This window comes from Belonocnema kinseyi, chromosome 4 (genome assembly GCF_010883055.1).
Source record: "Belonocnema kinseyi isolate 2016_QV_RU_SX_M_011 chromosome 4, B_treatae_v1, whole genome shotgun sequence".
In the NCBI taxonomy this organism is placed as follows: Eukaryota; Metazoa; Arthropoda; class Insecta; order Hymenoptera; family Cynipidae; genus Belonocnema; species Belonocnema kinseyi.
Window position 1 is genome coordinate 76,920,877 of NC_046660.1, and position 26,282 is coordinate 76,947,158.

Sequence of the window (26,282 nt, forward strand, 5' to 3'; positions counted from 1 at the left end):
TATTTGAGCGTGTACAGGTCTAAAAATGGAATTCTTTACTTTCTTTCTATTTTAAATTCTCATTAAAAATGTCTCTGTACCATAACATTTTAATTATTTATTTAAGATCTAAGTTCCAATACCATAAATTTAGCCATCTTCGATGATTATCGAACTCAAAGAAAGGATTCCAACAAAGAGACCTGAAGAAATAAAAGGTCTTTAGTTTTCTAATTTTTTAGTCACGGATAACAGGATAGCAATACCAAGGAATAGTACATTGCTTTTTTTTTATTTGTCTACATGCTAAGACGTGCAATTTCAGCCATCTTCGAAGATAAATTAGCTCAGCGAAAAAATTTCAGCATATTAATTTTCAAAATTTCCTCATTTCCATATTTTTGTACCTACGGATAACAAAAAAATCTATACCATGAGAAAGCAAATTCCAATTTTTCAATATACAGCTACATGCCAGGATCTTTAATCCTAGCCATCTTTGAAGCAATCAGACCAATAGAAAAACATTTAATATAAAAACATTTTTGAAAAGGCTAAAAACCAAATTTCTTCATTAAAAAAAATTGTGTACCTCTGTTTACAAAAAAAAACATAATTCCAGCATACAATATTTCATTTGTTGTAAAAGATTTCACCATATTGATCTAAAAAACTAAATTTCCACATTTTTTCAATCTACTTGCCAAAAATATCAATTTGAGATTCCCCTGAAGAAATTTAGACTACTAGCAAAACTGACAGAACAGTAGGTTAAAACGAAATTTCCGAAATCTTCCATTTTTATCCACTGATGTAAATAAACAATACTATGATATAGCAAATTTTAGTTTATAATACAAATCTACATTTCAAAGCGTTCAATTTGAACCATCTCTGAAAAATATCTGAGAAAAATTTACGTTCAGCATAGTGAACTAAATAACGAAATTTCCACATTTTTCCTACATCTTAACCACTTATAACAAAAAAGAAAAGATCTTTGATGACCATCGATCAAAAGGAAAATATTCCAGCCTAACAATCTTCAAAATGAACTTTTATTAGTTTTTAATATTTGTTTTAAAAAATATCAGTATTAAATAGTAAAATCTTTTTTGATTCTACAAATAAATGCCAAAAGATATTTAATTTGAGCTATTCCCACAATGAATCGTAGTGATAGAGAAGCTTTCAGCATAGTCGTAAAAAAATGAAATTTCATAATTTTTCTTATTATTGATTCATCTTCGATAATAAAAAAACATCAGTATCACATAGAAAATTTGATTTTTTTTGCACATTTACATGTCAAGACCTTTATTTAAGCCATCTTGCAAGAAAATCGAATAATTTTGAAGGTATCATAAATCCTTTACAAAAAAGGGCGCTCGCCATTAATCTATAATTATTAGAATGATTATTCTGTACCTTTGCAGTTTGAAAATCAAATTTTTAAATAAAAAAAAAGTAATTTAATAAACTTTTATACCTTCAGATATAGAGAAATGCTTTGAAATAGAAACTAGAAAACCAGAGAATCATATATTAAAATAATTTAGATTTATTTTATTTTATTTATGATCGGAATAAAATCTACTTTCTAATGAATAACTCTTTCAATGAAAACAGACCATAAAAAATGGACGATTTAAAATAAGATTTCCTAAACTATCTCCTTTACGGCCCATTAGATACCAATACATTATAAAGGGATAAAAAGGGAGAAAAGTAAAAAGCCAACCAAAACCAAGCTCTCACTTTTTCCTTATTTTTTCTCCGTATTTTCATACTAATAGCAAAATAACATATTTCCAGATCAATCTAGACCTCTTTAGGGGGGGTTATTTAGAGGTTAACTACATTCATTAGAAACTTATTTAATTAAAAAATTAACATAATACCTAAAAATGAAAATGTACAACAATGAATTAAAAGGTTCTATTCTTCATATAATTGGTGAGAGAACGGTTGTTCCTTAAAGAATTCTTTTTACTAATAAGCAACAAAATAATAATTTATACTTGTTGTTTCTCTAATAAGACGAAAAAGATGTAGTTTCAGAAACCTAATTTTGAATTGTGAATTTTTATCTTGATCTGTTTCCATCAGAAGAAATTGCTCAAAAGAAATTAGATTTCATTACGATGAAAAATAAAATTTGTCAAATAGAAATACTAGACTCATGATTTGTTCTAATTTGAAGGGTTTGCTTATGAATATTTTTAAAGTAATTTTACTTGAGGTAAAATAATTTTTAACTCAATTTCTCGAAAGAAATCTTTTTATTTGAATTTTTGTAAAAAGGTTGTTCTAAGTGTTAGCTATGTTGGAAATGATGATTTTTTTTGTTATTCTATTTTTCCTATTTGAAAAATGTAATAATCTAAATAAATTAATTCAGAATTAACGACAAATTTAGATTTTAATATTAAATAGAATTTCCACATTTATAGATTACTATATAAATTCCATACATAAACTACTTTGATTTTCTTTTTTTTTAGATCAAATCTAAAATGAGATGGAGGAATGTGACTTAAGTGACCGTTTCCTTTATAAAAAAGTGACTTAAGTGTTTGCATGACAGCCCAGAGAATATTTTTAACTTATGTATTATCTTATTTTGGATCTTATCTTAGTCAATTTATATTTTTCTTACGACTTTAGCCCGGGATGGTGCACATATCTCCTGACACAAAGGCTCTTTTGCCAGAGGATCGATATCATTTGGAGCCACGTGGAGTCGTCTGGGTGAAGGTAACCGAAAAGACTATCAGAATGATTTACATCCAATTTTTTTCTCATTTTATCATTGTATAAAATGTTTAGGGGAAAGGAAATATGGAGACCTATTGGTTGCATCAAAAAGATGAGGTAAAATCGCCAGACAAAGAAGAATTACCGACGCAAGACCTTTTAGTTACTACAGTGTAAAAATGTTTTCGAAAAATTAGAAAATATTAATTAATTTAAAATAATTGTCTACCAAAGTCTAGTGTTATTTTTTCAGTGAGCAATTCTCTAGAAAAATGGTCTGAATCGTTTTGGCACGAAATTGCCAAAGAAGCTTTTCAAAATGTGATTTTACTAACCAAAAAATACATGTTTTAGATTGTGCAAACATCTGATAAACCATAAAATATCCTTTTTGTTTTGTACAAAGACATTTTGAAAATTTTGTTTGGCAATTTCGTGCTCAAATCTAAATCAACTCAGTTTTTTTCTAGAGAACAGCTCAAATGATAGTACCTCATTTGTTGAAACTAAATAAATTAAATACTATTTCAACAATCCTCGAATCTTAGATATAATTATATATAAAACTTTGCAGAATTTAGGGAATAATAAAACTCTATTTGAGCATCGTTGCTGAATTCGATTTCAGCAGTTTATTTGACTAGATTGCATATCAATGGAATTATAATTTATAAAAATTCTAAAATAATAGTTAAGAAAACTTAACGTGTATAACATTCTCAAAGTGCGAAAAGTCGTTGATAAAATTGTTTAAACTTTACATAAAACAGTATTACAAGACTTGAATCGCCAAATATTAATCTTATGTGCCTTAATTTAAAATGTATGTAATAGTATAAATACGTATGTAAAACAAAGTCGTTGTTCGCAATAAAATAGAGAGGTTTAGCTTTAGCTCGAGTATTGTAAAAATTGATTCCTAAATAAATAATTCTTTGAAACAATATGTAGTTCGAATGTTTAAATAAGTTGTCTATAAAGAAATTCCTCGGTACTATCTTATATATTAGGGTGCCTCATGAAATACCTTTTTCAGCTTTCCAAAAAACCTTGAATCTGAAATTTCTTTCTTTTGGTGAGAAAATAATCCCCTATTTTTTCCAATTTAAAAAATATATTTAGAGACTCGAAAGAGGTTTTCATACTTTTTCGGTTTGTGGAAAAATTGATTGTTAATATAAAATACAAATTTCGAATAAAAATTTACTTTTTAAATTATTTGTTTATTTCCTGCTAAAGTTATATAAATATAATTTTGTTAAGATTCTTGAGGAAATTAAAAAGGATTTTTGAAGATTTCAGATATGTAAAATTAAAATTAAGAAGCAATTGAATTCAACTGAAAAGAACAAATTTTTAACAAAACTGTCAAGGCTTCAACCCAAAAAGCTTTTCAGGCAAAATTCAAAAATATTTTTAAAGATTACCGATATTTCATTAAAGTTCACAAAAGTTTAGAATATTTTTAGCTTCTTCAAAACTTCAAAAATTCATAAATATCTTTAAAACTAAATAAAATGGTTTTTTAAAAATTAAAAAACCTTTTAATACTGAAAAAGTTCATTTAAAAGCATCCCAAACCTTTTTGGACGAAATTGGAAATCTTTTAAAACATTTAAAAATATTTTTAAATAGTTTCTTAACGTTAATTTTTAAACATAAAAATACATTATAAATTTTTCCAAGAATGTTAAACCTTTTTTTCTCTAAAAACCTTTGAAAATTCTAATAATATACTCTAAATTTTTCGTTCAAAATCTTCAAAAATCTACGTTGACCATTTTTTTTAACGCTTAAGCTTTTTCGATTTTTTCTACATTTTTATAATATTATAAAATTTCTCTTAAAAACCTTCTATATCATTTTTAGAAATTTTAGGCAATCATTTGACATTTAAAAAAATTATTTCATATTTTTTCTTGAAAGTCATTCTTCAAAATAAAAAATCATTTGAAATTTCGTGAGGAGTACTAAGAAAACTTTTTTATTCTTCTGAAACATTTCAAAATTATTAAAAAGCATTTTCTGGGATTTCGTGTGAGTTACATATAAAAAGCTATAAATGATGTACAAACTTAATTATGTATTAGTTATTAGCTAAAATTTTTTTCTATTTAATATAAAAAACAAGGTTAAACATAGGGCAAGACAAAAATTTATTGACATTTTAATGTTTAAATTATTTTTTAAATATAAGACAAGTATTGCCAAAGATTATATTTTCTGAGTATTGCCAGTAAAGTAAGTTACATTTCCTGAAAGTTTCATGATTGAAAAGAAAATTTTCGTGAGAGTAATACTTCTTAATTTCAACTTTATCATAAAATTACAGGTTTAAGGCTGTCAATAAACACCTTAAAATATTTGTTCATGCGGAAAAAAAATTGAGGGACACATGACACCCTTTTAAAGAATTTCCTGTATTGTTAAAGATAAAATAGTTAAAATTGTAAAAAAAATCAACTTTAAAACTAAGGAATATTTTGCTATCTGAAAGAAAGAAATTTTTGAGTCACAGTGTCAAAAAATCTTTAGAAAATGATTTTATAAGACACCTTATTATGTAGTAGGATTATTCGAAAAAATTATACAAATCAAAATTGGAACTATATAGATACGTTGTGTTTGAGGATCATGAAAAAAGTAGAATTAATTTGGCGCCGATTGATGGAAGCCTTTAAACCGAACAATAGCAGAATGTACTTTAAAAAATTATTATTTTCATGAGTGTCAATTTTTGAAAATCTTTTTAAAGGTCTTCAACGTCTCTTAGATGTTATTTAACTTTCTGATTAATGCTCTTTCGGTGGCAACGTATGTTCAATGGAATCCTGCTTTCAAAAAACAATTTTAAAGTCTAAAGGAATGACGAAAGATTTTTTTCAGGTATTTGAGGGTTTTCTACTAATAAAAATACATTGGAAAAAAATTTGAGATATCTGGAAAATCATAAATGTAGACTCAATAAATTTTATAAACTTTGAATGTTGTGTTTTCAAAAATTAAATTTCGCATGCTTATCAAATTTTTTCCAATGTATTTTACATACCATAGAAAAGTCTTAAATACATAAAAAAAGGATATTTCCCAATTTTTGTAGATTTTGAGATTTTTTTTTTTAAACAGAGGTTCATTAAAACCAGGAGAACTTTAAGCAAAAAACTGAACGCTCGAGTTGAATGCGTATATCAATCGGTACCAAATTAATTATACTTTTTAAGCGCCCTCATAAACTATTTCCCAGGATCCTTATAATTATTTTTTCAAGGTCCTGATACCCTATTTTTCAGTATTCCCATATGATAATTTTTCTTATACTTCCAATTTTAGTTGTCATAATTTTGTCTTTTCGACTCACCCAATTGTGCATATTTTAGATTGTGGAGATACATTTTTTATTAACTAGTTAGAACAGTCATTTGAAGGAAAAATTATTCTGAATCGAATAGTCTCTTATTTACTTATCTTTTTCCTTAAAACAGCGTCACAATAACAAGCATCAGCGGTGTTGCGTTCTATCCACGTGAGGAAGCGATTAACTCTGGTGTAGACTCCAGGAAAATTGGGCTGAGCGCATCCCTCACCCCACGATACAACCCCTGTAATCCAAAAGAAAAAAAAAGATTGAAAAATATTATTTTACAAAATTAACTCGGTTTCAGAAGGTTTTTCCCTCAAAGGAAACTTACCCACTATGCTGTGAACAGTTTCATTTGCCACATGCAGAGGACCACCACTGTCACCCTAAACAAAAAATTGACATTTAATTAGCCTTAAAGAAACTAGTAAAAGCAGATGTAGCATATTGTTTGCTGTTTCGCTGGTGAAAAGGATTCTATTGTATAATGATTGCAATCAGCATTAATTTTTTCATTTATCCCAATTAATCTACTGCATTTCTATTTTTGTTTAAAGAGTAAAAATACATCTTTGATTTTTTCCACGAAACAATGATTTTCCAAAGATTGTAAAGATTTCACAAATATTTCAAATATTTTGGAAAGATTTCAAAGAGCTCCAAGAAATTTGAAATACTACACAAAGACCTCTATCATTTCTCAAATATTTTACAAAGATTTCAATACTTTCACAAATAATATCAAATATTTCAAAAATATTACAAACATTTTGCAAAGATTTTACACAGATTTCGCCAAGATTTCAATGCTTACTTAAAGATTTCACCAAGATTTCAATGATTTGAAAGATATCGAATACATTAAAAATACTTCAAAAAGACTTCAATCATTTCTCAAAGAAGATTTCACAACCATTTCAATCATTTCAAAAATACTACAGAATATTTAAAAAATATTTTAAATATTTGTAAAGAATTGACAAACAATTTACAAAGGTTTCACAAATATTTCAATGATTTATAATATTTTGAAACTATTTCAGATAAATTTCAGAGATTACATAAGGATTTTTAAGATTTCGGATAATGTTAAAAGTCGTCACAATTACTTCAATGATTTCAGAAATATTATCAAATATTTCAAAAAGCTTTTCAAATACTTTAGAAAGATTTCAATAATTTTTTTAAGATTTTATAAAAATTTAATTAATTTCATTAAGATTACCAAATATTTTTAATATGTTGCCAAGATTTGACAAAATTGCTACGATTTTTTTAAAGATTTCATTAATCTTTTACAAAGATTACAAATCTTTTGCAAAGATTTCGGATAGATTTAAAAGATTTTACAAAGACTTCTATTATTTCACAAGGATTTCAGATATATTTCAAAGGTTGAACAAAAATTGCAAATATTTCGCAAAGTTTTCAGATAAATTTCACAGATTGCACAAAGATTTCAATGATTTCCACAATATTTCAATAATTTCACAAATATTACCAAATACTTCAAAATGTATTTCAAGTATTTCCAAAGATTTCAGAAAGATTTCAATTATTTGAACAAAGATTTCAGATAGATTACAAAGATACAAAGATTTAAATGATTCTTTTGAAGATTTTAAAGATTTCAGACGGGTCAAATTTTTTGCAAAAATTTAAAAAAGATTTAACAAAGGTTGCAATGATTTTTAAAGACACTGTAAATATTTTACAAAGATTTAAATTATTTTTCGAAGATTTCGGATAGATTTAAATTTAAAAGATTTCACAAAGACTTATATTATTGCATAAAGATTCCAGATAGATTTCAAAGATTGAACAAAAAAAGAAAGAACTGAAATGTTCCCAGTTTCATCGATCCGATGAATTTAATCACTCGATTTCAGAGGGGTGCAAATCAATAATTTTCCTTATTGATAGCAGACATTTAAACGGAGTAGCCGGGCAGTAACAAATTTCAGCATATCTTTTTATTCTTTTCAAAGTTACACAAAATTCAAAGAAACGTCAAAAAACTTACAGATTTAACTAATATAAAATTTTTATATGTAACGAATTTATTCTTGCTCTCGTGGTAAAAAAAGCACTGAATATTGTTTATCTTAACGCACTCGCAAATAACTGAACTAACACGATGATACAGTAGTATAGATGTAGGAGGTGATGTATTCAACATTAGGCCAATGTTAATCGCATATAAAGATTAGTTAATTTTTATTATCATCTATTATTTCTGAAAATATACCATTGACAAATATACAATCATCAAACCAAAATATGCTGTTTGCAACCGTTTTATTTATTCGATAATGATTTTATTAGCAATGAAAATAAATCATTCCTTTATTCAATATTCTCCATGCTTTAATTTGAGTCATCCCCCGAAAAAATCAGAATAAAAGAAAAGCTTTCAGTACAGGGCTCTACTCAAACAAATTTTTCATATTTATTTTATATGTTTTAACAGTGATATAAAAAAAGAAAACTATAAGAACTGGCATCAAGAAAGGAAACTATAAAATATCAAATTCGTTTTTTTTTTTAAATTAAATTCTACATGCCAAGATCTTCAATTTCAATATTTCCCGCAGAAAATCGGACTGACAGAAAAGCTTCTAGCATAGGGGTCTATTTGACCAAATTTTTCTGATTTTCATTTATTTTGTAACTACTTAAATAAAGAAATAGAACGATAACATATAAAATTTTATTTTTATCTTAATTCCAAATTACTGTTTCCTAAAAATGTAGAATTTAAGTAGAACATTTTTTTCAAGGTTCCCACTGTTTTTCTACTTTTTATTACTTTATTATTATTTTAAACTACTCAGAAATACTCAGAACTACTTTGAACTACTTTTTGATCATTTATTTTGTTGGTTGAGCCTCTAAATATTTTATTAAAAATTCGTTTTGTTGCTTGTTTGAACATTAATTCGACTTTCTGTCTAGAAAATTAACCTTCTTAATTAAAAATTCAACTACTTGTTTTAAGGTTGAACAATTTTGTTAAAAATTCATTGGGTTAAAAATTAATTTTTGAAATTCAAATTTACCTATTTGGTTCTACATTTACTTTTTTATTAAAAGTTTTTATTTTCTAGTTGAAAATTAAACTTGTTCTTGCTGAAAATTCTTCTTTATTACGTAAAACATCAACTCTTTTGTAAAAAAATGTTTTTTCTGAGTCAAAAATTTAGCTGCTTGGTTAAAATTTAAACTGCTTTTGTAGAGGATTCTACTATTGTGTTAAAAATTTGTCTTTTTGAGGAATTCTACTTTTTCATTTGAAATTCAAATCTTTCTTTGTTGAAATGTCAACTATACAATTTTTTGATGCGAGAATTAATTTCTTTTGGTTACAGACAACATTAAAATGTATCATTCAACTATTTTGGTTAAGTAGACATATGCTAACACAAAATTGTAATTCCTACGAAAACGTAAAACGTAACAAAATTTATAATAAATAATATTCTTCTACATGGATTTTAATGTTTTAATTATTCATATTAAATAACAGTAAATAAACTTTTTATTGAAATTATCAGTTACATTATGATTTATTAGAAAATTTTTTTTTCCTTATCATCCTTCTCTACAAAATCGGAATGTCACGAAAATGTTGAATGCATTATTGTTGCTTTTCCGCATTTAATTAAGATTTGCATATGACACGAGCAAAAGTAATACTATTATCATTTATTATAAATCAAACATTCACTGAGAAAAATATTTGTCTTAAATTAAAGAAATGGTTTCTGTGAGATAATTTTTTTCATCAAACCAAAAATATATTGAGAAAATCATTTTAACTTACTGACAAATTTTTATTAGAACAGAAAACTATTTCTTTGAACCAAAGAAATGTTCTTTGAATGAAAAGTAATTCCTTTCCATCTAACAATTTTTTATCTTACTGATAGCCAATGTATATTTTTCTTTGATTAAAACAATCTGTTTTGTGAGTGTTCTTTTTTTTAAAGCAGGTAAAAAATTACATTTTTTCAATATATTCATTACAATATTCAAAGTAGAATAATTATTTTTGAAAAAAATTACCATTTACGATTTTTTGCTTGCTCAATCCAAAATTAGACCTCTTTCTCACTTTTTGATAATGTGATATGACAAATTTCACTATAAAACCGACACTTTAGAGCTTTTCCATATTGTCGGATATTATAAAAATTGGCTAATTAAATTTGTTCTACAAAACATATTAATAGTTGCAAGTTTAATAACTTGTTTAATGAATACTTTTCAGGGAGATGAAAGGAAGTATAGAAGATTAAAAGGGAATTTACATGAGTTCTCGTTTTAATTCCTATTTTTTCCCGCTTTTCTTCCTAAGAGATATTTATTTCGAAAAACATGGAAAATACTTGTAAAGTGTCGATTTTTGAAGTAAAATTGTTCAAACTACAGGTCAAAATGCGAAAAGAGGCTGAAATTTTTTCAAGAACAAGACAAAATTAACTTTTTGTGATACGTTTTGGTATCCAAAAAATATGCTTTAAATGCAAATAATGCAATGGAAATATTAAAAAAATGGTCATTTTTCATTTATTGTAGAAATAAAATTCGTATTGTTATTTAACGAGTAAGTTATTTTTGCTTATATAAAATACATTGTACATTTCGTATTGTTTATATTATTTTATATTTTATACAGTTTCTTTAAAACCAGCCCAAGATGACATTTTGTTATTCAGCCTTTTTAAAGTCATGACAATTTTATTAAGAAAAAAGACACCTTTATTCTACTCTCAATTTCTCGGAATCTATGCATGATAAAAAAAATGTTTGTTTTTATATGTGGAATTAGTAATTGTTCAAAAAAAGTAATGTTTGAAAAAATTTTTTCTTAATCTTTTACCATTTTTTTTAATTAATATTTTTTAACCCTCACACATAACAAAATATAGTTACAAATCTAGCAACTATATACTTGTATGTATAAAAGTTAGAAAGAAAATATTAATTGAAAAAAGGTAAAAATTAAAAAAAAATGCCAAAATTATTTTTTCTTCAGAAATGCTTATTCTCAATATAAAAACGAACATTTTTTCTCTTTGGAGTTTTTTTTTATGATGCAGATTCCTAGAAATTCAGTGTTGAAAAAAAAAATTTTTTATTCAAACAAAAAGTCATAACTTTAAAACGGCCAAATAAAAAAATGTCATCTTGAGCTCATTTGAAAGAAAATACAAATACCCATCTGCTTTATTTTGATCTTTGTAAATCTACAAGTTCCTTAAAAAATCACACACGTTTTTTTGGGAGCAAAAAAAAAGAAAAAATTGTTATTTTTTACCATAAAAACTCGATTTTAAATTTTTGTACGAAGCCAGTTGTATTTAAAAAGCATAGCCTCAAACTTTAAAACTACGTTCGATTTTTTAAATACAGGAATTTTGGACGAATATATAAAACTTTTTATTTTGACCAATCACGCTCAGGGGGGGGCAATACTCATTGACCGAGAGTGTATTATAGATATAAATTCAAAAAATGGGTTACTTGAATTAAAGAAATATAACACTGAATACGTCCAATAAAATGCTTTATTTATTATTAATGAGTAAGCAAATAACTTTTATAAGAAAAATTTAGTTCGATCACAAAAATATTCGATTGGACGTATTAGACACTATATTTATCTGATTCGAGTAATCCTCTTTTTCAGTGTACGTCAGGATTGATTAAATAAAATTTCACATTATAGATATTAAATTATTTTCAATTTCAGTTTGAATTTAAATGTAACTTGTTTTACCCTTGAGCTATGGAGATAGAATTTTGATATAAAATTAAAATGATTTAATACATCTACGTCACGGATAAGTAAAAAAAACGTGCTACATGAAATCTCATAAAAAATTCAAATCAAAGTCAAACATTCGAATTTAATTCTACCCTGATGTGTCATTCTGAAATAACTTGAAAATGTATTTTTTATGTTATTAAATATTAAAATAGTAAAAATACGGCTTTTAAAGTATTTTACACAAGGCGAGTCACATTTTGTTAATAAAAAATATTTTCTAAATTGAAAGAATTGTATGTAAATTAAAAAAAGTGTCATTCTCAAACCATATAATACTTTCTGTTAAAAAAAGGATTCTGACACTTCCGGAAAATTCACCGAGTTTTTTTCTTATACTAGGTTAATTATTGCGCGCTCAATGTTCTACTTCAGTATTGGTACAAAAAATTTAGATACTACAATTTTTTACAGATCCTAGTGAAAATCTTAGCAGAAAAAAATTCGAGAAATATAAGATAAAGTACATGTTGCAAGTCAAGGTTTTCCCTATACTGATAGAGAGCTTTAAAATTTGTATTCGAGTAGGAATTATTCCTTGAGAAGTCAAACATTCAAAAGTACCATCATCATACGAACTTTTTAGGATACTCAATTTTGAATAAATTTTAGTCCCCAAAAATAAATTTTAAAAACCATGAAAAATATATGAGTATCTTTAATTATTCGTGTACATAATAATAAATTTAAGAGTCAGAAATAATCATGTGTTATAATTAATAACAAAAGAATAATGAGGTGTCATCTAAGAAACTAAACAAAGTACAGAGATAATTCTTGAAGCAAATTGCACATTTTTTGCTTCTAAAAAAGGTGTTTGTATTGCCACTGAGCAGAAATTTGCGCTTAAATGTTTAAAAAATTATTTTCTTTTTCGGAAAATGCAAAGAGCTTTCCGATAATCGATAGACCAGAACACTAGGAGTAATTATGACAGAAAATCGTAGTTATTAAAGAAATTTGTATTCAAAGTTAAGCATTTAAAAATTATCTTAAGATAATGGTACTTTTAAAACTTTCACTAGTCAAGAATCAATTGGTAATTTACTGAAAATTTCAAAACTCTGTATTAATATAGGAAAAAATCTTCATCTACAATATGTATTTTGTCCCATGTTTTTAAATTTTTTCTGCTTCGATGTTCATTATACACTCCAGGTCCCATATAAGGCGATCCAGTTTTTAAATTCCTAGAACTTCTGACCCACGCAGTTTCTCAGGGGACATGGCGAAAGACGGTTGCGACTTTCGCCTCGGAATGGCCGCAGTGCGTGAGTACTCAGTCAAGTACACTGCGCAATATTATGAATTCAGATTGCAAACTGTTCAGGCGGCCCTGACAATTTATTAGGATGCTAGTAACAATGCAATAACTAACTTCCTAAAACTTTGACTGCTTTTTTGTACTGAAAATGTTTCTGATCAATTCTAAAAAATTTTTAAAGCTTTGTCTAGTTACCTGACATGAATCCTTCGCCCCCTCTCTGTAGCCAGCACAGAGCATGTTATCGGTAATCCTACGAGCAGGATATCTTGTCATACGACATTCTTCGTTTGACATTATGGGCACCATGACCTCTTGCAAAACTGTTGAAAGCGGTCCTGACTGTTGAACAGCGCCCCACCCTGTCACAATGCCTGTCATGCCAGAGAAAGTTTTTGCTGCATAAGGAAACATCATCATTATTAATATTTTTCCTTATTATAAACTAAATGCCTTTATAATTCTGGTTTATTTAACCAGGTCAACTTACTCTGAACAAATATTACAATAGGAAATCATTGAAAAAAGTATGTTAACAGAAACCTGTACGAGGTGAACAAAAAAATTTTGAAGTCATAATATTAATCAATTATGAACAAGTGGGGAAAGAACAACAAACTAAATTAAAGTTGGAAAATTCATTTTAAAGGTAGCAGAGCCATCACATGAATTGTATTAGTCTTTTATCTTCTGTTAAAAAGTTTTTTAACACTTTGCAATTTTATTGAGAATTTAACCAGATTGTAATGTATATACAAGAAAACAGTTTTCTTGGTTGAAGGCAATTTTTTTCTGAGTGTGCTTATTTATCAACAAAACTTTTGGTTGGTAGCACTTACTCGTTTATGTTCGCAACCTGAAAGCAAAAAAGGGGGGGGGGGGTACGATTATGGTAAATCCCCGGTCCGCTCGGTTACTCCAACTGGCAATCTGGTAATCCACAGTAAGCTTGCGTATTTCACTAGTAACGCGGAGTAATCCAATTGTAATCTGGAGTAATCCAATTATAATGTGCCAATTTATAACTTATAATCGAGAGTAATCCAGTTAATTCAGAGTGATTTACATGAGTAATCATAATATTGTGCAAATATTTTGTTGAACTTTTTTTAAAATTAATTGTCTTTACTGAAAGTGTTCATATTTAATTTTAGATTAGAAATTAAACTTTTCAGTAGAAAATGAATCTTCCCAGTTGAAAATTCATGTATTTGATTGAAAAATCAAACATTTGGTGAAAAATTAATCTACTTTGTATTAAATTAAACTATATTGTTGAAAACTATTTTTTGTTTTTATTGGAAATTAGTTTTTTAACTGAAAGTTTGACTATTCCCTTTTTAGTGGAAAATTTATATTTTTTTCCCCGAAAGTTTAATTATTTCATTTCTTATTATAATTTTATCTTTTCCAGTTGGAGCTTCAACGATTTAGTTTTTTAACTGAAAGTTTGACTATTCCCTTTTTAGTGGAAAATTTATATTTTTTTCCCCGAAAGTTTAATTATTTCATTTCTTATTATAATTTTATCTTTTCCAGTTGGAGCTTCAACGATTTAGTTGATAGTTCATGAATTTTTTGTTTTAAATGTGTCTTCATTGAGTGAAGATTAATCTTCCTACTTGAGAATTCATCTTTTTGGTTAAAAATAAACCTGTTTAGTCACAAAAGTTTTTTTTTCTTTGAAAAAACAATTACTTAGTTGAAAGTGAAACATCTCTATCAAAAATTCATTTTTGGTTAATGACGGAGAATTTTTGTTAAAAATTCATCTCCTTAGTTTAAAATTAAAATATTTTTGTAAAAGTTGATTTACTTTTTCGCAAAAACTAATGTTTTTGGTTGAAAATTCAACTGTTTGACTAAAAATTAATCTTCTTCAGTTAAAAATTCAACTACTTCGGTAAAAAATGCAAGAATTTGGTTGACAATTAACTTTTGTTGTGGAAAACTGCATATACAGTAAAACCGCGCAGTTCCTGTTATAACTGTCTGCGGCGCGCTGACGATTTTTGGAAGGACTATAAAAGGGAGGGCTATTGAAGGATTTCACTCTATTAAGTTATATATTCATATTTTTTTGTCGAAAATTAATTTTCCGGGTTGAAATTTCAAGTACTTGATTCAAAGCTGAAAAAATTTGTTAGGACCTTATTTTTTCCTTGTGGATGCATCACTCCAGTTGAAAGTTGATATCCCCTGTTTAATTTGTATCTTTTTTAGATAAAAATGTAACTATTTTATTAAAAATTCCTGTCCTTATGGGTAAGAAAATAATCTTCTTCGTTGAAAATTCAACTAATGCGTCAAAAATTATGTAACTTATTGAAAATCAAACCATTCTTTATCAAATTTATATTTTTTGATTGAAAACTAAACTGTTTTGTTGAAAATTCGAGTATTCGGTTGAGGATTCAACTATTTTGTTGAAAATTCGTAGCTTTTGGTGGATTTTCAATATATTGAATTAAAAATGCAAATTTTTTTCGTTAAAATATGAACTATGACGTTGTTTGTTCCAAATTTATCTCCTTAGTTGCAAAATGAACTATTTTATTAAAAAATCGTTATTTTTGGATTAAAAATTCATTTGTAACTATAAATTTTGCTATCACAGCCTTCCTAGAACTGCTGGCTCACGCAGTTTCTCAAGGGAGTAGGGCGAGAGCGATTGCGACAATATATACGTAGATATATATTCCAATTGAAAACGAGTCACGCGGCGCTCACTGTTTACGTTTCTGTCCCCCCGAAATCAGTCCAAGGTCATTTGAAGGCAACCCCCGATACTTGTTTGAAAGCGGTAGTTTGGTGTGTTCAGTTCGTACTGGTGTGCACTTCGTACTTGTATGCATCTCGTACTGATTTCCTCTATTATTTATTTTCACTATTATCTTACCTTTTTCAGGCAAACACACAGGTCTCATCCCGTCCTTGAAATTGAACTCGCCTTCAATTTTTAATAGGGCTATATCGTTGTCGTAATTTACTGTTGAATAAGATCCATGTCGAAGGATTTCCGAAACTTTGAAGTTCTGAATGTCTGATTCTGACGTTGTATTTCTATCGTGTTCTAATATTCTCACCACTATGGCATTTTTGTCGAATCTATAAAATGTACAAGGAATTTCTTTAGTAAAATCGTATGCAGAATGCAGATATCCTGTTCCATATATGGGAGGATGTAATACAAAATGCAAATGCCACAAGAAACCATTCACGGAGTTCAAATATCCTTATAGGAAAAAATTCTAATTTTGGGAAAGACAAATGTTAAACAATTTTGAAAATTTCTAATTAACATTTTTGTTAAATATTAATATTTTGATGTTGAAAATTCAACTGAAATCATTTCCGTTTGTAAATTTAACTATTATTTGAAAATTCGTCTTTTCAGTTCAAATTAAATATTCATCACTTTTATTAAAACTGTCTTCTATTTTATTAAAAGTAAATTTTTCGTTTACGAATCAATCTTATTTGGTTGAGGATTTTACTATTTTGTTTGAAAATTCCAAGTTCATCTCTTTGGTTAAAAACGTTTTTTTTATTCTTTTAATTTTTTTAGTTTAAAATTAACTTTTTAACTGAAAATGTAACTTCTGTTTCCGGTTTAAAATTTAAATCTTTTTAGTATAAAATCCGCCTTTTTTCATAAAGAAAAAAAATCTTCGTGTCTGCAATTTCCTATTTTCTGGTTAAAAGTTTAACGGTTTGGTTAAAAGTTTAACGGTTTGGTTAAACGATAGACTTTTCTGTTTAAAAAATTACATGTTGATGTTAAAATTTAACAAAAATACTTTTCAGTTAAAAACACAAATTTTTTCAATTTATCTTATCGGTTTAAATATTTATCTCCTTTGACATAAATCTATTTTTTTGTTGTTAAAAATTTTTGGGTAAAAATTAATCTTCTTTGGTCGATGATTCAACTATTTTTTTTTAATTCTACTCTTGGGTTGAATTTCACTTATTTTAATTTAAAATTAGAATCCACTTTTGTTCAAATATCTACTGTTATGTACATTATTCGTTAAGATTTCCTCTTGAAAATTTAAGGACTGGGGTAAATGTTGAAACACTTTGCCAAAAATTTAGTCTTTTGGTTAAAGGTCCATCTATTTCAGCTGGCAGCTATCAGCTGGCAGACAGTGTCGGCAATATGACTCCACCACTAGCGGAGTGATAAAAAAGGGCAGTACCCGCAGTGGACAATTCCATCAGGTGTCAGCATGATTACATTAAAGAATTTGAGAAGTTGATAACCGAACGTAGAAAGCATGAAGTTTCGCAAAATAATGTGTATGCAAGACTTAAATCAGTGTTTAAATAAATCATTTTAATTTAATAATCTGCAAACTGTTTTTATTTTACATTATTATTAATTCTTAATTGAAAATGTGGAACAAACTTGTTTTTTCGTTTGATAACACTCTGTAGTTCTTCACAAAGTTCATCACTAAAACGAAAATACTTTTATTGAATGCAAATTTGACTATATTATTATTTTGTTGAAAATTCACTATTGTGACAGAGAATTTAACGATTTGGTAAAAAAAATGAACTGTTTAGAACTATAAGTATTTTGCAGAAAATTATTAAATTTTTTATGTGGAAGCATATTTTCGGATTCAAAATTCAACTGACTTGTCGATAATTGGTCTTTTTGGCTGGAAATTTAACAAAATATTTGGTTGATAATTCACGTTTTTTGTCCAGAATTAAACTATTTTGTTAAAAATTAAACTACTCTGTCAAAAATGTAATTCTTTATAAATTGAACTATTTGATTGGAAATTTAACTTTTTCTTCAACATTCGTTTTTGTTAGTTGAAGTATCAAGCCTTTTGTAAAAATTCGTCTTTACTTTTAATTAAGATTTTCTAAATTTTACGTTCATATAAACCACTTGAATACAATTTGATGTTCGACACCAAACATAGGGTTTTCCTCTTAAATCTATATGTATTGAGGAAATTGAAGTTTTTCTTCAAATTTAAATTATTATATGTATTAAAAAACAAAATGGACACATTTAAAAAGTATTTTTTGCTACGGAGGAAAGTCTAATAGAAATGTTTCACACGGTCCTGACTGTTTCCGTTTCGAGGGTACCGGTTTACGAGCAAGGTTAGTCCGAGGCAACCGCTGAAGCTGCTGTTATATGGAATCACTGGTGTATTTGGTTCTAAGTTGGATTGTTTTGTTGAAAATTCATCTATTTAGCTTAAGTGCAATTGTTTGGTTGAACATGAATTTTTACTATTGAAAATTCGACTTTTAGGCTGGAAAATGCAACTGCTTGTCTCTGTAGAATAATCTTTTCTGTTTGTAAATTCTTTTTTTGTTTTTGTTTCAATGAAACTGTTTGATTGAAAATGAATTTTTCGGGTGTCAAAAGTTAAGTAGCTTATTAAAAATTCACCTCTTTGGTTAAAAATTCAACCTTTTTGTGGCACATTCGTCTATTTGGTCAGAAAATTCATCATTTTGTATAGAAAATTCATCTTTTATGTTATAAATTCAATTGTCTGTTACAAATTTAATTACTTGGTTAAAAATGTAATTGATTTGTTCAAAATTCATCCTTTCTGATTGAAACTTCGTTTTTCTTGTTAGAAAAATTATATTTTTTGGTTTTAATAAATAAATAAATTTGAAATTCCTCAATTAACGTTAAACATGTTAAACAAGTTTGATTATAAAATATTAATGGTTGCAGCGAGTCAATACGGTTTTTAGATAAATCAAATATTTGCAAATACCTGTCAACGACACAGTGAGAAGCTGTCAGCACAAATTTTGAATTAATTACAGTGCCTCCGCAGTAAAATCGACCTTTGTGCATCAGCAATGCCACCCATGGATATTGATTCACTTGAGTCTCGACTCCACCAACAATTCTGTGTCGTTTATTTGTTATTCCACATTCTGCAAATAAAAAATTTTCATCAGGGTGCAAAATATTTTTAAAAAATATCAATTCTCGAAAAGATTACATGCTGGGGTGCCCCCAAAAAATGTCTAATATCGTTGACAGCATCCCTACTATTCTGCTAAGTTCCCAAAAAAAATAAATACGAATTTTTGTTTGCCCCACAAGCAAGTGGAATAAGAATTTCTCGGAATATTGCTCTTAATTATTACTTTTTAGGGCCCACATTTATTATCAGGACCAAAATTGATATAGGGCCCGAATTGGGAATCTGGCCCAAAAAAAAATATATATATATGACCCAAAATTCGTATGGGGCCCAAAATTGACATATGGCCTAAATATGGCATAAGGCCTGAATTAATAAACATAAGAAGTATATTTTTTATTTGAATTATTTGCTTCTTGTTTAAACAATTTCTTTTTGCTTAAATCTACTTTTTTAAAGGAAAAGCTAGACAATCATATTTTTTGCTAATTTTTTTGACAAGGATCAAAATTTTAATCTAAATACTAATTTCTCCCAGATACTTTATATTGTTTAAGTAATTTATTATCTTCTAATATCGCAAATTTTCATGGTATTTTCTGATGGGCTCGGCACAATTTTTGAATTAGAAAAGTGAATTATTTCATTTTAACTGTATATTCATTGTTTAAACAATTAATGATTGTTTAAACTCAACTTTTTACGGGAAAAAGTTAGAGAAAAGTTTATCCACTATTTTTTCAAGAAGCTTTATTACTTGCTCCTAATTTTGAATTTTGTAACGAACTTCTAATTATTAAAACAATTTTTTATTGTTTACAAAAATTATTATCTTGTGATATCGTAAATTATTCGAATTTTGTTAATGGCTTGCCCTAATCAATGAATGTGAACACCTATTTCTGAACATACTCGTTTATTTTTAACTATACTTATTCATTAACAAATTTATTTTAAATTGTTCAGAAATAGGTTTTCACATTTATTAATTTACCTTATGAGATAATAATGTTTTCAAACAATTAAAAATAATTAACTAATACAAAAAATCTTGTCATTTATTTGTTCATAAAAATATTAAAAAAAAAGAAAGACGTAATAATCAAGGGCAATATTCCGAAAAAGCCATACTGCACTTGCATACGGTAGTTTTTGGGGCCCTACGAAAGCGGCTCAAATTGTTGAAAACAGAAAACTGTTGTTTATCGTCTAAAAAGATTACTCAACAAAATAGTTAAATTTTAATTCTGCTAAGATGAATTTACATCAAGAATATAATTTTTAATTAAGAGAGATGAATTGTTCACCAAATATTAAAATTTTTTACTAAAAAATATAAGTTTTCAATCAAAAATGGTATAGTTATATTTTCAGATTGAAAAATTATTTTTGAGCGAAAAAAATCTTCCACCAGATAAACTGAACAAAAAATGAGGAATTGTTAACAAAATAGAAAAATCCAAAACCGAAAAGATGAATTTCCAGAGAAAATAAATGTCCCACAACCAAAACATGAATTTTTAAGAAAAAACATGAATTGTCCAGCATACACTATAAATTTTCAACTGAAAGTTAATTTTCTACCAAGTAGTAAATGTTTTCACATAAATTAATTAATTTTTAACTAAATACTTATATTTTCTACCAAAATAATTTAATTTTTAAACAAAAATAGGCATCCTTAACGAAATCTGAAATATTTTATATTTCAATTAACAACTATTTTAAATAAAAAACAACTGAATTAAACCAAAACCAACAAATTTTCCGCAAAGTATTAGAATCTTCAACAAAATACATGCATTTTCAACCAAATAGTTAAATTTTCAATTAAAAATATAAATTTTTAACTAAAAATGGGATAGCTATATTTTCATTTAAACAAAAAAGATGAATAATTTGATGCCAATTCTTTTTTCTTGTATAGGTTTAAAATCAATATTATTGTAATATTGACTTTTTATTCCTAAGTTGTGGAAAAATTACTCTCTAGGTCCGCTGGGATCCGAACCTAGGTCTTTCAAATTACAGGTCAGAAATACCTCGTTTAGGATCCCAGCGGAGCTAGAGAGTATTTTTTTACAACTGAGAACTAAAGAATTTACATCAAATTATTTATGACATTTATCTAGTCAAAAAACATAACATCAGAAAATAAACCAGATAAATTCTCAAGAAAAGTTTAATTAATTACCCTGGTCGACAAAATAACATCATTTCTTGAAAAGTGTAATTCATGATATTTTAAGCAAAGAAGATTTCAATTTAAATAAAAAAACAGTTGAATGCAATAAAAATACCAATTTTCAACAAAATAGTTAAACATTGAACCAAACAGATGAATTTTCAATTTAAAAATAAACAATTTAACCAAATAGTTAAATTTTCAACCGAACAGATGAATCTTCAAACAAAAAGATATACTTTTAACAAAGAAGTTCAATTTTATACCAAGTTGTTAAATTGTTGACCAAAAAATGGTAATTGATAAAAAAGTTGCATTTTCAACGAAATAATTAAATTCTCAACTAAATAGTGCAATTTTTAACCAAAACAAAAATTTAAACTAAAAATCTAGCAAAAGGAGAAATTTCTTGAAAACAGAAGAAAAATGGGATATTATTAAAATTATCAAGAAATTATTGAACTTTCCCGTTGCAGGGACATCTTTCGCAAAAGTCGCAAACTTTCTTAAAATTTATCATTAAGAAAGGTGCTAAACGTTATCTAAGTTCATAACGTTACTAACACTGAATCTCCCCCCCCCCCAAGCTTTTACCAAGAGTTGTTTTTCGCGACCCCCCCCCCCCCTGGTAACTTAATTTACGGATGATTCCTAATATTGATGAATAGTTTTTAAAAAAACTTACCGCACGAAGAACAAGCGTGTGTGTGTGCAGGTTCATCGGGTATCACAGTTGTCATAGCCGGCTTTGGGCCAAAAAGCTGTTGCCACCATCCGAAAAATAATTTATCGTCTATCGGATTTAGACCTGTCGTGTAATTTAACGCATTCTCTGTTAAATTTTCTTTTTCCTGCAAAGAAAGTTTCTTAGAAATGCACTAACTTTCAAATTACCAGTCTAATTCCAGCAAAAAATAAGTACATCTACAGAGTCAAGAACACATCTGATAATTCAAACTATGCACATGATGCTCAGAAAAAAACTAATTTACTGGTTGACTGCAAATCGATTTCAATTCGTTAATCGCTCACACTTTCTCTTTTTTTGAATCACCTTCCTCTTTAAATATTCTTCTTAAATTCTTGAAAATCAATATGATCTCACTGTAAACCACAGGATATCAAACCGTTGCTTGTTATTCTGGTTATCAGATTCAGATCAAAATTATCCACTTTCACTAATGTGAAATAAATTTTTACCCAACTTCATTCATATCTATCGAATGGTAGTTATACTTTTTATTGAAAGCTTTAGGTAGGTTAGTCATGACCGAAATAATGTTTCTAAAACAAGAATATTATCGAAAATTTGGAACTTCAGAGTGGGAGAAAAATTCAAATTTTCCTAAAGTGGGCTATAAATATCTATATCAGTAAATCAATATCTCTAGATCTTTCACTTCTGGAAGATCTACAGTTTACTAGATCGAACAGAAAGTGTTTGAGAAAACGTCGAATTACAAAAAATACATGTATTTCCAGAAAGTATTTGAATTTAGAACAGTAAATATTAATTTTCAATCAAAAAAGTTTATTTTTTAAATAAAAATTATCGGATTTTAACAAAAGAAGTCAATTCTCAACCAAAAAGGTAATTTTTTTTTACTAAAATGATAAATCTCCAACTAGAATAGTTAAATAGCTTCGAAAATTAATTTTTAATCCCCTAAAAAAACGCGTTTGGAAAAATATTTTAATTTTCTTCAAAAGAGACCAATTCTCAACTCAAATGATGAAGCATTAATAAAGACGATGAACTTTTAAAAAAGGAGTTCAGCTCTCAACAAAGTTGCCAAATTATCAACAAAAAAAATTTTATTTTAAATTCAAAATCGTTCAATTACCCAAAAAAGATTAATTTTTAACAGATAAGTTAAATGCTTAACTAATTATTACAATTATTAAAAATTAGAGATTCGCAACCCGAAAAATTACTATATATCAAAATTGTTATTTGTTATAAACAAAATTTTTAACAGCTAACTTAAATTTTCAAAGAATAATACAAGTTTTGAAGAAGAAAATATAAGTTTAATTTTTAACTAAAAGTATGAATCTTCAACTGGAGTAAGAAAATTTTTAATTGAAGAAATTAATTTTAAAATAAAATGATGATTTTTGAATAAAAAATGAAATTTCAACTCCAAATAGAGAACTTTAATTTTCAGTTTATGAAAATGAATTTTCATAAAAATAGTTAAATTTTTCTACAAAAAAAAACATTATTGACAAAAAATATAATAGTTGATATTTCAATCAGAAAATATTTTTATTTTAAATAAAAATAGTGCAGTTCAACCAAAAAGAGGAATTTTCAACCACACGGTTGAATTTCCAACGAACAAAGATACACTTTCAACCAAAAATAGAACAGTTAGATTTTCAAGTACCAAAATTAATATTTAACTGAGTAAAAAATGAATTTCCAACAAAACATGATGAATATTTTTTTTAACCAAAATTTTAAGCAACCGAGTTCAACTTCCAACCAAGTATTTGTATCTTCAACCAAAAAATTATTATCAAAATTTTCAGTTAAAAAAATAACTTTCAAAGAAAAACGGATATTTAATTCTAAAAATTAACTTACTATTTTTCTTTTTAAAACTTCTATAGATTTACCTAGTTGCGATTCGCACTTCTGGAAGGCTTAAAACATTCTAGGCCTACCAAGGAATATTTAAAAAAATTAGATAACTAATATTTTAATTATTTTTATATAGATTTTTTCAAAATCTTATTTTTTGATACATGAACAACAACAAAATATTAAAAATTTTATTTAAAATTAAGTTACAATTTCAACGTGGTAATAATTGTTTCAGTTTCTTATCATTGAATTTTTTTGAAATTATTATGTTGTAATAAAGAAAATAATATTTTTGTATTTTCTCGGATTCTTAGCAAAAATTGTCTTTTATACCGTGTTATTGAATTTTCAGCATTGATTTTCTCTGAACAGATTAATATTTTTGGATCAAAATTGGTTTATTCTCATTCAGTAATCCCCCCGCCTCTGAAGCAAGCTAACATTTTAACTTGAAACCTTATTTTCCCGTACTTATAAAATTAATATCTCGAAAGTATGCTTTTATTTTATTCTGATACAAAGAACTGAATTTCTTATTGCAATCCGCTAAACCCTTTAAAAAAAATTGGCGAATTTTTAAGAAAAAAAATTTAATTTTCAACCAAACAATATAATGTTTAACCAAAAGAGATAATATCTAACTCAAAAATATAATAGTAGACTTTTCGAATAAGAATAATTGACTTTCAACCGAAAAATAAAAATTTTCAACTGAAAAAAAATGAATTTTCAACAATTAGTCTGTTCCATATCTTTTTAAAGACCTGATCATTATTTATTTCATAGAGAAAGCAAATTTTAATCACTTACATAATTTCCATTTCTCTCCATGACTTCTTGACTTCTTGCCATCTTTTCACCAACTTCATGATACCACATTTGTAAAACGTCTGAGGATTTTCGATGAAACCCCGATTTAAATTATTATTAAAACACTCCTCATCAGTGAAGGTTTATACATTCAGGGAAAATAGCTACCCGAAAAAAATTGCACCCACTGATTTCCATTTATTCCAATCGTTACAAAATTCCCTAAATGGAAAAACCTTCACTTTTGAGGAGTGTCAAAAATCACCTAAATTTGATTTCAATCGAAAAGCCGCACACTTTTTAGAAACACCTTATAATGAAGTTGATGAAAAGATGACAAGAGGTCATAGAGATAAATGCAAATTATGTAATTAATTAAGCTTTCTTTTCTCTATACAATAAATAATGATCAATTGTTTGCAAAAGACCGAACGGACGCTTTAAAAAATAACTTATTTTTCTGAGGAAATTTTCTTTTTTACCTGATTAGAAGATACCGTCGAAACTAAAGCGACTAATAGGGCAAAAAAAGCCAACGTGATGTGCATTCTTGGAAGGAACCAATGGCGATCAGGTGATTCGATTCTTTATACCTTCCAACGTGCGTATGACACTACACGCGTAATGTTTTAATTCGATCGGCCAAACTACCGGCCCACTCGACGGACACTTTCACACAGGCTTCAATCCCTGTCCCACATCTTTATTTATACGGAATACTGGACAAACTAGTACTCCGAGTGAAAATTTAGGCTAGTCGTATGTTAATTTCTGGCCAATAAGTTTCGGACGTAAAATCGAAAATTGCCAGTTGATAAAGAATCATTTATGTTCGAAAGCAGAAGATTTGGCAATGTGTTTTTGTCTAATAATAATAATTTATTACCTGACTGGTCATCTTTTGGGAATTCCAGTTGACCAGGGTGTTGTACTTAAAAAGAGAAAATCCAAAAATCTTTAGATTATGGCCGTAGCCGAAGTATCGTCACAATATGAGATAATGAATCTTATGATCATCAATTCGTATTTGGCATGTAATAAAAGTTAATTATTAATATTTTTACAAGTATAAATTTTAAACATGAGCTTGTTGTACTTTTGACAATGACCTTACACCAGTTGCTCAGTGTCAGCATTTGAGATTTGTTTTGAAAGAAATGAGAACAAGAGCATGTGGAATCTCTGTAAGCTCTTTTCATAGGTCAGTAAATATCGTAAAGTTGGATTTAAAATGAAGATAAGAGACAAACTACTCTGACGTTTCAGTAGAGGAAAGTGATTCATCCTAAAAGAAAATTATCTAAATTAAAAAAAAAAGATTATTCTTTATATGACGATATAAAGTTTCTCTTATGAGTCTTATGGAAGAAACAATAATAATAAATTATAAAGTTTTTGCAAATAATAGAAATATAAGAATTTCAGACATCACAGTCTAAAATTTTCTCAAAATAGTGGAAATCAGGGAATTTAGAAGAAAAATAAAGAAATAAATTCTTTTAAATAACATAATGTGTAGGCACCATATTTTAAACCAAAAAAGATTAATTTTTAACAACAATATTGTGTTTTCTAGATAAAAAGT

At 27.1% G+C, this 26,282-nt stretch overlaps 2 protein-coding genes across 2 annotated transcripts in view; one reads left to right on the plus strand and one right to left on the minus strand.

Annotated features, from left to right (window-relative positions):
• LOC117170967 (soluble guanylate cyclase 89Db-like) overlaps positions 1-26,282 on the plus strand; it is a 154,223-nt gene that overhangs the window by 95,297 nt on the left and 32,644 nt on the right. Inside the window, exons 12-13 of the mRNA XM_033358009.1 lie at positions 2,647-2,736; positions 2,809-2,853. Of these exons, the coding sequence (XP_033213900.1) occupies positions 2,647-2,736; positions 2,809-2,853 (135 nt within the window). The remainder of the gene's footprint in view (positions 1-2,646; positions 2,737-2,808; positions 2,854-26,282) is intronic.
• Positions 4,724-25,353, minus strand: LOC117171267 (trypsin-1-like). The gene is made up of 7 exons (XM_033358402.1): positions 25,180-25,353; positions 21,983-22,148; positions 18,954-19,119; positions 16,088-16,296; positions 13,384-13,586; positions 6,426-6,480; positions 4,724-6,335 (listed from the first exon to the last, which is right to left on the minus strand). Exons 1-7 carry the CDS (start codon positions 25,243-25,245, stop codon positions 6,190-6,192), a joined length of 1,011 nt encoding a protein of 336 aa, XP_033214293.1. The 5' UTR covers positions 25,246-25,353; the 3' UTR covers positions 4,724-6,189.